This window comes from Vespa crabro, chromosome 14 (assembly GCF_910589235.1).
Source record: "Vespa crabro chromosome 14, iyVesCrab1.2, whole genome shotgun sequence".
In the NCBI taxonomy this organism is placed as follows: domain Eukaryota; kingdom Metazoa; phylum Arthropoda; class Insecta; order Hymenoptera; family Vespidae; genus Vespa; species Vespa crabro.
Genome location: NC_060968.1, coordinates 1,315,450 through 1,327,004, shown reverse-complemented (window position 1 = coordinate 1,327,004; position 11,555 = coordinate 1,315,450). Strand labels below are relative to the sequence as shown.

The 11,555-nt window shown below is 28.5% G+C and overlaps 2 protein-coding genes across 2 annotated transcripts; one reads left to right on the top strand and one right to left on the bottom strand.

Moving 5' to 3' along the window:
- Nucleotides 1-235: 235 nt before the first annotated feature.
- LOC124429188 (short-chain dehydrogenase/reductase family 16C member 6-like) lies at nt 236-2,825 on the bottom strand. Its single transcript, XM_046974119.1, has 6 exons — nt 2,681-2,825; nt 1,999-2,109; nt 1,025-1,186; nt 830-912; nt 645-761; nt 236-542 (listed from the first exon to the last, which is right to left on the bottom strand). The coding sequence occupies exons 1-6, from the start codon at nt 2,789-2,791 to the stop codon at nt 404-406; spliced, it is 723 nt and encodes a 240-aa protein (XP_046830075.1). The 5' UTR covers nt 2,792-2,825; the 3' UTR covers nt 236-403.
- A 5,776-nt stretch (nt 2,826-8,601) lies between these two features.
- LOC124429247 lies at nt 8,602-9,087 on the top strand. Its single transcript, XM_046974283.1, has one exon. It carries the CDS (start codon nt 8,602-8,604, stop codon nt 9,085-9,087), a length of 486 nt encoding a protein of 161 aa, XP_046830239.1.
- The last annotated feature ends 2,468 nt before the right edge of the window (nt 9,088-11,555 follow it).

The window sequence follows — 11,555 nt, the reverse complement described above, 5'->3', positions numbered from 1 at the left end:
ATGTTCCTTCAAAGGAATTTATGCTCTCCTGTTAATTTAGCATTATGCCGCGAGCGGTATTTTGAAATGAAAACCGGATTGGTAATTTTATCGCTCGAGTACACATGTGTCTTGACCTAAGTTAAAACAATTACACACAGATGGGAGCTTCAAATATAGATTGGGTTATTGACGTAATAACCAAGCTATTGGGACTTTAGTTATAAGATAAATAAATTGTAAGAAACAAATTATACTCGTTTCCGATAATCTATTCCGAAATTATGAACTCTTTTTATTTGATAATTTTACGATTGATGATTCTCCTCTTTATTCATATTCTATAATCCATATATTCATATTGAAATATTTACATATCAGTAAATGATACTTTTCGCAAAAATTAAGTAAAACTGCTTAGTTGTTATGATGTAATGACAACATTACTTGCGTTTGGAAGATGTGTTTTACATTTTTCTTGACTTTCTATTGGATAAAATTCAGTTGGTTCCATTTGCGTTAAAAATTTAAATATTTGATGGTAGATATGACGTGGTATTATCCTGAAATTTGGTTTAGATTTGTTATTGAAATTGTAAACGATAAAAATAAAAGAAAACTGTTACAATTGTGCAGATAAAGTTTTTCTGAGAAATCTATTATACCATTTAAAAAATAGTAGAAAGTACATGTAATTTGGCACCAAAACAAACTTCCTATTACACCGAATGGAAGTAATAGTACTTTCAGCAACATATTGCGGACTAACAATTGGAACAAGCCTGAAACAAATATTTATTTTTATCATATTTATACAATAATTAACTCTACTTGTATTAAACATTCCTACCCAGAGAATTTAGCTGCTGGCATGCCGGTATTGTCAATGAACGTCGGGCATACTGATGTAATGCTAACGTCATGTCCATGAAACTAAATAAAATATATAAACAGAAATGAAAAAATAATATAGAATTAAAAATGTAGCCAACTAATCGATATTTCTATCAGTAAATAAATATACTAAATTAAACAAAATACATACGTCTAATTCCATTTGTAATGCTTCACTGAAACCAATAACTGCATACTTAGACGCAGAATAATCTACGATTACCGAACATCCAATGAGACCTGCTATACTCGCTATGTTCACAATATGGCCTTTGTTGCTTTCCATCATTGCCGGAAGGAATGCTTTGACTGTCTGAAAAAGACTTTTTTATTATAAGAATCAAGAAATTTAATAGGAATACATATAATTGCAACAAATTTATATGTTTCATTATTATCATGAAGAAAATATTTGTCATCGGACGATTATATACGTTTGAACATTCTTGCGGTACTGAATCGAATTAGTAAGCCAAAATGATTTTTCATTGATTTTTGGTCATCTACACTCAGCAAATCGATTGTTCGGTATAATCGCTCCGAATTTACATGTAGAAATGGATAACTGGTTTTACATTAATTCTGTCACGATCAAAACGACTACATTCTTTTGATTTCATTCAAAAACAATCGGGTGTCTATCAGATTTCAATTTACTATTTTTTTTTCTCTTTTGGAAATGATAGACGATAGTGCTAATGAATTCATGCAAATAACCAGTAAAAACAATTCATGAAATTTCCTCTAATTAACCTTATAAACGATTCAACTTGCTGTACAACGATATGCACACGGACATATATATACAAGGATATATCATGAATATAAAGAGTACCTGTAAAAATTTTTCGAGAAATTCTAACTGACAATTTTGATGATAATTCTTATATGTTCAAAGGGCTTGAAGGATCAAAAATAAAGAACTGTGAACCTAAGGATAGTCGAAAAACAGTTCACTTTACAACGATATGGTACGTTTAGATATCACTATCTTTATTCGAATCTGTAATCCACCGCAATGTTTGAATTATATTTTTGTTAATAAACAATAACATTAAACAGTATTATACTAAATGATTTCGTTTAGAATTGAAGGTATAGGGGATATATTATTGTTTTTCTTACCCAAAATTGACTCATAATATTTACTTCCATTAGACGACTAAGAAGATCATCCGAAGTCTTCCAGAAAATTCCAATATTTACCACACCTGCATTATTAATCAAAATAGTTACCTACAAATTAAATAAATATTTGAATAAAAATATTCTACTATTTACATATAAAAGCGTGAGTTTGACATTCTTTAACAACAAAATTTATACGAGATAGGTGCCGAACGACGCGTTACAATATTTCACCGGTAATCATAGTGTCTTATTAAATTGATATTGAACTTATAATCGTAGAAATTAGAAAATATCCCGAAATTTAATGCAGAACAATCGAAGATTATCACGATATAAATGAAAAAAAATTAGCTTTATTGATCATTTGTCAAAAATTTTCAACTAATATTAACGGTAATTCTTCAAATATTAATTCTCTTAAATGACCCTAAAAATCGACAAAACTATAAATGAACTTAAATGGCTAATCTGATCCTTTAAGAAAATCCAACGTATTAGAACGTTATCTACTATCATTTTCTAAGCAAGTACATCGTTAGCACGAGAACGCCTGCATTCCATAATCCATCGATCTCAAGAAGAAATTTCTCTCGGAAAATTGTTCTAGTGCAAATCGCCAGCATTTTTCGCTATGTTCATCAATAAACATCTAACAACGTTTTGCATGTCATCTCACCTTACCAACTTCTTCTCTAACTATTTCAGCCATTTTATAAATATCATCGCGATTACGAACATCGCAAACGTATCCATAACAAGTACCACCCGCTGCTTTTATCAATTCCATCGTTTCTTCGATACCTGAAAGATAACGAAAGAAAATCAATCATTTATGTAAGCATCTTTTGACAATTTTCGAAAAAAAATAATTCTTATATACTTCTCTAATCATTAATTAATTCCAAACTTATAAGTCTTCAGTTAATTGTCACAACTATTCATAAATATTCAGCTCGGCCGATTTAATGAGTAAATTGTATACATGCATCATTTGACGAACGAAATTAAATATATTTAGATGTTTTTATTCGATATGCTTTTAGTCAAAGTTGGAAACACTGTTAGGAAGAAATTAAAAGTATAATAGAAGAAAGATACATCTATGTATTTTGCTTTCATACATAATTCGACAAAAGATAAATATATAGTATTTCATAGTATATAATTAAAATATTAAAAATATTAAAATAATTAAATTTTTATAATAATAATTAATATTTTTAATTACAATAATTAAAAATATTATTATTACTGAGTGTATTTATCTCAGTTATAATCATATATATATCTCAGAAAGTTATTTTACTTGTTCATGTCATTTTCACTGAATTTTCATAATACGGTACAGAAAGTAATAAATAGATAAACAAATATATGTATATGGGCAATTTCAGAAACAGATCGCCAAGATTTGAGAGCATATTGTATTCATCGTAAGGTTGAAAAAAGCCGTGTAAGGTTGGATCCAAAAACGCCTATGTTTCTGGTTATTTTTTATATACATCAGATTATGCTTCGCATTAACAGTGAATGCGAACAAAAGATTCTGTCAAAAGAATACGAAAATATATTATTTTCAATAATTTCCATAATCAAACGTTAAACCGGTTTCTAGTGTAATTAAATTTCTTTTTGAAACATATTTCGATGTACTTTAACTTATTACTATTTTCATCCTTACAGTAAGCATAAATGTGTAAGCAGAAATGAATTTGTATGACATAATGAAAACAAACAAAAAATTAGATGTTACGTCATACTATAGTTAGGAAAAGTGTATAAAAATAAATATATGCCTATAAAATACAAATATAATACGCGTTACTCATCTATCTATTATTTCGAATAAATTAAGGATTTAAGAAGGGGTTAAAATATATTATCAAAGTCAACTCACCTTTTTGGTTGATGTCCCAAATAACAACGATGGCACCATGATTAACTAAACTAAGAGCTAATGCTCTTCCAAGACCTCCGGCAGCACCAGTGACAAGAGCAATCTCACCAGAAATATTCTCCATTCGGTATTGCAGTGGAATAAATATTTTCATGATATTCCTAATGATTTCCAGAAAGTTGAACATAATAGTGTTCATCAAAGGCCGAATGTTCCACATGTTTTCTATGAAATTCTTTTCGTTATTTTAGTGCCTTTAATGGACAAGTAATGTTAGAAAAACGCTTTGTTATAAATGGCGACGATTTCATTATGAGATCGAATATAATATATATAAATTACATATTTTATATTTCGTTCAATTATAGCTTTTCATTTCCACAACATTATTATCATTATCATAATCATTGTTATAAAATCGTGCTTTGATCAGACCAATGTACCCTGTATCTACTTTTCTCAAAAAGCTACGCGAATATTTCAATTTTCGTTTTAATTAAACAAAAATCTAGTTCCGACTCTTAGAAACATTCTGTTCAAATATCATATGCAGGCTCATAATTGCATATACATTTGAACATAACTATTTACACTAGTACCCAAATTATTTATTATATTGAGAAACAAGCTCATATTGCGTCCTAGATAAGCCTGAACTCAAACCTAACAGACTTTTATTATGAATCTATTGACTTGATGAATTAGATCGATAATTGATATATATATTTCTATTTAAAAAAAATAGATTACTTGCAGTTAAAAAATTATTTAAAAACTTCTAATATATATAACATTGTAATTTTTGCATGGACTAACGGTAATAAGAATGTATAAAAATTCTGATGATCGTTATGTTTACTTACGTTAAGAAATCAACAATTTTATTGATTAGAATCTCCCAGAATTGAATTGCGATAAACTAAAAAAAGTAATAACGATAATAAATCAATGATTCTTTTCTTATAAGTGGAGTTTATCTTCTATCAATCATGGTTATCGTCTAACTGATTGAATTTCTAATCAAATATTTAAGCAGTATCAACGAATGTAATTTATAATGATGTCGATATAAACGAAATGGAGATATTGTAATCGAGATAATTATGTGAAACCGGAAGAGCATTATCCGTTTTTATAATTATTTATTATAATTACGCAATTAATTAATTGCGTAAGAGATCAATATACTAGTTCAAAAAGATCATTTTTCATTATGTTTCATTTCAATTCGACGGAAAAAATCTCACGGTAAATGATCGAAGATCAAGAATAATCAAGATCTATCATTTAGGTCAATCTGAAAACGAAATCGATAATTCATGATGATCGCAAAATTGAAAACCCTTTCATTAAAGTGAAACTAAAATAATAAACAGTCTTATAAGAGTGAAAGAAGGATTTAATTTTACTGTAAAATAGTAAGAAAAACTAATTCCTGTACAAGGAAAAATAACTTTATTAACGAAGCAATATCCAAGATTTTATCCGACCTAACAGCACTAATAAAAGATTATCAAGTATGAGAAAATAACAAACTAATAAGCGATACACTAACCAACAATAATAATTATAAATATGTATTTTCATAATCTCCAACAAATTTATTATTTAGATTTAATATATAAGAACAGCAAAAATAATTTGTACATAACGTAAAAATCTTTACGTAACGGATGTCTTTATCATTTTGATGACCTTAAAGTTGAATCGTAATTACACACATATTATTAATATATATAGATTTTCAAGTTTTTAAAAGCATGCTATCAGAAATAAAAAGAAAAAAATAACGATTTTAAAACAATTCAATAATTATTGAGAATTTTATATGTCTAATTGCGTAAAACACTTAGTTTAAGATGATTCTATATTTATAGAAAGATTCTACCGATTAAAAGCACCCGTCATGATTAACAACAGCATTTGAATTTTCGTAGATAGAATGTAGAATGGTGTTTGACATCAGTAAAAAACTAATATGACTTTGACAGAAAATAATTGAATTTTTTTTAAAAGACAAAATTTTAAATTAATTATATAAAGTCGGAATATTGTTTTTCATTTACTTAATGATACTTACCAGTTTAATTTATAAAGGGTGTCTCCTTTTAATCGATATGGTCAAATATTTTCGATCCTATTGATTTTAATGGGTTGTTCGAAAAGTAATTTCGTTTTTTTTTTGTGAAAATGAAAAATAATTTTCGTATAATGAACAAATATTTTATTAAATTATATATTGGCCATTCTGGTCCAATACCTTTTGCCATCTTTCTGGTAGTAGTATGATTCCACGCTCATAATATTTTTGGTCTCTGCTGGCAAAAAACTGATCGAGGTGACCTCCTCATTTGAAGTAAAGGTTTTACCGTCTAAAAAATTTTGCAGTGACGGGAACAAATAATCCGAAGCTGCCAAATCTGGAGAATATAATGGCATTGTATCCCATTCAAGCTGTAAAAGCTTTTGGCGAGAGACCAAACTTGTATAAGGTCTCGCATTATCTTGATGGAATACTACACCTTTTCTGTTGATTAATTATGGCCTTTTCTGTTGAAGTGCATCATTCAGTTTGTCCAGCTGATGACAGTAGACTTCCGAATTAATTGTTGTGTTATCCAGTAAAATCTCAAAAAAAAACGATTCCTTTAAAATCCCACCAAACAGACAGCATCACCTTTTTTTGATGGATATTGGCTTTGGAAATGCTTTGAGCCGGTTCATTTTTTTTGCTTCATGATCTCTTGCGTTTGATATTGTTATATACAACCTATTTTTCGTACCCTGTAATGATGCACTTCAAAAATGGATCATTTTCGTGACGTTTAAGAAGCGAATCACAGACGTCAACGCGACGACACAAATTTCTCACCGTGAGAACATGGGGAACCCATGTATCGAGCTTCGAGATTAATCCCAGGCCTTTCAAGTGATCATAAACAATTGAATTTGATAAATTCAACCTCTCACCGATCTCACGTGTTGTTATTCGCCGGTTCGCATCAACTAATGCCTTTATCGTGTCTTTATCAGCTTCAACCGGCCTTCCAGAACGTGGTGCATCTTCGACATCAAAATTGCCGGATCGAAGTTTTGCAAAACAGTTCTGGCACTGGCGTACTGTCAACACATCTTCTCCATACACATCGGTTAATTTCTTTCTAGCTTGAACAACATTTTTACCTTTTCTATAGTAAAAAAGTAAAATATGACGAAAATGCTGTTTATTGCTCTCCATATTTAAAAGGGCACCAACCAAAAACTACTGCATAGAATCAATTGGACTTTTTCACACATAAGCCTTGCTATATCAGCTCTCAAAATATATAATGATTATGCGTCTTAAGTGTAAAGTTGGTTGCAAAAAAATACAATTAAATCCTCTGTCGGGAAAAAACGAAATTACTTTCCGAACAATCCAATATATACTAATCCAATAAAAACTAATAAGATCGAATATATTTGGTCATATCGTTTGAAATGAGACATATTGTAAAAATTTTATTTAACCAAGCCATTTCGTTATATTTCTTGTTATTTAAAAATTGTTGACGTATCTTCAGTCTGACGAAAAATGACGTTTATGTCTTCAATAGTAGTTAAGATTAAAACAAATATTATTTCTATATTAAATACTTTAAAACATTTAATTTACAACACGCATGTTGTATGAATAACAAATAGTATGTATAATACATACTGACTATAATTACAAATATATGTATTGCTATAGTTTGATAAATAAGCAAACTGTAGTATAGTGATCTTGGGCTTGAAATTAATATGAACGTTATCTAATGTTCCAAAGAGATACACAAAAAAGATTGAAGATACACGGAGATATAATTATAATAAAATAGAAGTTGAGTTTATTAATATTAATAATAAATTTAATTAATTGTATTATAAATAAATTTATTAATTACATTGGGTTTATTAATATTATTAATAAATTTAATTCATTGTATTATTAATAAATTTATTAATTATATTGAGTTCATTAATATTTATTAAATTTAATTAATAGATCAAATTCTATAATTTTTTACACTATATCAATTTTAAGATAAATATACCGTTCTATTTAAAACAAAGAAAATAATGTAATTACTATTTCTGTTTAGAATAAACAAAAAAAAACAAAAAAGTTCCATAGCCACAATAAGAATTCTAGATAATTTTCTGATACTAATTGTAATTAAGAAAAATGATTCAGTTGCAAAGTTAAAGGCATATTGTTTTTAAATAACCGTTGTAACGAAACTTTATATTTATTACGATACGATTCAACTATCTACATAAAAATACATCAACAATTGTATCATACTTCAACAAACATACAAGTGATAACTACAATTGACATGTATATTTGCATATTTATTATTGCACATTTACTTCATAAGGCCATGGAATCCTTTAAAAAAATTCACGTTCTTCCATTAATTTTCATGAATGTGGCTAGCGATATTTTGCTGACAGATTACAACGGTACTTAACACGTTGACTGCCGCGCAAATTTTACGTTACTTGCGCAAAACACCAAAATAAATTTTTTAGTATGCGATGGATATTATGTTCAAATATTATTTACAGCAGATAAGGTGAGTTGTATAAACGTGTCTTATGCAATTTTCGTGGTGGTGTGTCACCGGTGACCTCCAAGGCGCTGTAGACCATTTTGCTCATATGAGAATCCAAAAATGGTAGTAGATTATAATGTAGGGAAATCTTCAGTTGATTTGTCTGATCAAATGACTGCTTATAGTTCATCATTGCAAAAAACTATAAAGTGGTACAGAAAATTGGTAATAGAGCTTTTGCTGAATACTTTTGATGTAAATTCAATGCTGTTATACAAACAAGCAACTCGAAAAAATATTTCAGTCACTGATTTTAAGGTGAAGTTAGCGATGTATTTAGTGAAATGTTTTGATGATGAAGATTCCATTTTATCAAGAAATTGCGTACAGAAAAAACGTCGTCATGAACTTAAAAGGAAACCGGGAAGTATGCGAAATGTAAGGCGATTTTGCAAAGAGTGCTACGAAAAAAATTCAAAACAGCTAGGAAGAATGAGAGAAAAGAATTGCACTAAAAAAGTGGCGATATATTGTGCCGAATGTCCTAGTTCATCCTTCCTTTGCCTACCGTGTTTCAATGTGATTCATTGTTATGTGCCCAAATAATATGTATATTTTCCTTGTATTAATAAAATTATAATTACATGTTCTGTACGGCATTAATTTCTTTAAACCACTACAGAATTAATGGTAGTATTTAAAAAATGTATTCGATCGATGTTTACCCTAATTATGTATTCTCACTATTCGTCACGTCGCCGATCACCAGTGGTCCCCACAGCACTGTAGCCAAGTCGAGTGCCGGTCACCGGTGACCCCCATGGCAGTCAACGTGTTAAGCCCAGTGCCGCCTCCTTTACTCATCGTTATCAGTGGGTCTATAACTCTAATAATTAGAAAGAAATGGAGGAACTTTCTTCGTGCAAATCGACTATCTTCGCTATAGTTCGGTCCGAAACGCGTATCTAAAAATTAGAAAAAAAAGGAAAACATGAATTACAATGAAATATAATAATATAACACATAACTAAATGTGTATATATATATATATATATATATATATATATATATATATACGTATATAGATTAAAAAAAAAGAAGAGGAAAGAAATAATAAGAAGTATTGCTCATAGTAACTAAAATCTCTCACACATATTATAAAATAACTAACGTTATCTGCCGTGAAGTAAACACATCACACGTTTCTACTTCATTACTTTATTACGCATTCTAATAATTCCTTCATTAGGATCTATAGGACTATTTTCTAAATTATTAGAGTCTATAGAACTACCTCTAAAATAGTGATATTGCAATAATACCATAATGATCGAATCTATGCAACATAACATTAACACATATTATTTCTATACCCTATTGTATTATCGAATCCTTCGAGAGAGATGCACATAAATATGAAAACAGGTGGATGTTCCCATAAATTCAACGAAAAACATATCTCACACTTTTAATTTTAATATAACAGTATATTAATTTTGATATAACAATAACTGAGGTGTAGTGAACTTTATTGTTGAAATATTGAATTTTACTTTTGAACTTTAGTTTGATTTTTACTTTTGGATTGCTTTATGAACTTTATCGCTGAAGAGTAAATACATTTCTTCGAGCAAAAGTAATACGAGTTCTTATAGTTTTATAGCCATTACATCGATAAATAGCAAGTTAATAATAGAAGTTATAAAATTAACGAAATTTACATCCACAACTGTTAATCTTTAATATTTAAAATGTTCGCCAAATTTGAAACATATGTTGTACATTATATCTTTCTTAGAAGCATCATTTTCTTTACAGCGTATTATAAAATACCATTACAAATGAAAATACTTTTTGGATTAACTAAAATAAAAGAATTGTTGTTAATATAAAAAGTTCTAAGAGAATTTATGCAAGCATGTTGCACTTATAATGTCTTAAACAAAAATGATTTATTCTTATTCACCTCGGCAAAAATTTCATGAGACACTACGAACATACCACCGATTGAAAGACCGCACGGCTTCATGCTTCTTACTATCATAAGTAACAAAAGCTTTTGGGTTTTTATAGAAAGTATATAGAATGGGACTTGACATCTGTGAACAAAAACATTGGGTTTTTTTTCATAAAAATTATAATTTCTAGTTTTTCAACTTGAAAACCTTTCGAATAAAGATATTGAAATATTCATTTTTACAAGTCGTATTCATTTTGATTAAAGAAGATGCCCGAGTTATGACATATCGTAGTATCTTACAATTCATGGAAAACTGCTCTGTTATGATCAATAAGCAGTTGCCCAATATAAAAATTAATATAAATAATCAATACAGATCCAACAACAACGATGAAGCATTCAAACGTTTCATTTGTATTTTGCAAAATCGCAGGTAATTGCAACATCTGAAAACAAGGAGCATAGTAACAAAGTCTTTTAAACAAAATATTCTATAAGTAATTGATGCAAAATAAGATAAATAATATATTGGAATAAAAAACAATATTTATAAAAATAGTATGGAAAGTAATGTTTCATTCTTAAATACTTATACTTCATCAATTGTTTAAGTTCCACTTACATAAAGAAAATCAAAGAAAATAAGAACCATGCAAAGGAAAGCTCCAACTATGTAAATTATCTTTGAAAAATTGTTTAGCATATCTACAAATCTTCCAAACAAAAAAAAAAGAAATTATTATCAGATATAGTAAGGAAACAAAATCAATTTTTTATTATGTAACTAACTCTGTAGCTCTTATGTAATGTTCTATTATGTCTATTACCCATTCCTGTTCCTTCTGAACTTTTCTATTACAGCAAAACTTTTGTTTATATATCTTTTCCTTAAATGGTTGACTTATTTTAAACCTAAAATAAATAAGTTAAAAGATAATATTTACATTAATGACAATACCTTGCATAAGAAATAATCTATTTTTTCAATTAAAAACGTACATTAGAAAAGTAAACTGCATACAAGCATGCTGTATTATTACTAAATACGATGAATAACAAACAAAAGTTATTGTCAAAGTGATAAAGATTGCTGTTATTTGATAAATAAGCAAAC

Bases quoted from the DNA above. Each gene is read 5' to 3' on its own strand.
- LOC124429247 (XM_046974283.1), top strand. From the start codon at position 8,602: ATGGTAGTAGATTATAATGTAGGGAAATCTTCAGTTGATTTGTCTGAT.
- LOC124429188 (XM_046974119.1), bottom strand. From the start codon at position 2,791: ATGGAATTGATAAAAGCAGCGGGTGGTACTTGTTATGGATACGTTTGC. The intron at 2,110-2,680 runs GTGAGATGACAT...TTTAATTTGTAG, and splicing joins TTAGAGAAGAAGTTGGTAAG to GTAACTATTTTGATTAATAA. The intron at 762-829 runs GTAGGAATGTTT...TATTTGTTTCAG, and splicing joins CCAGCAGCTAAATTCTCTGG to GCTTGTTCCAATTGTTAGTC.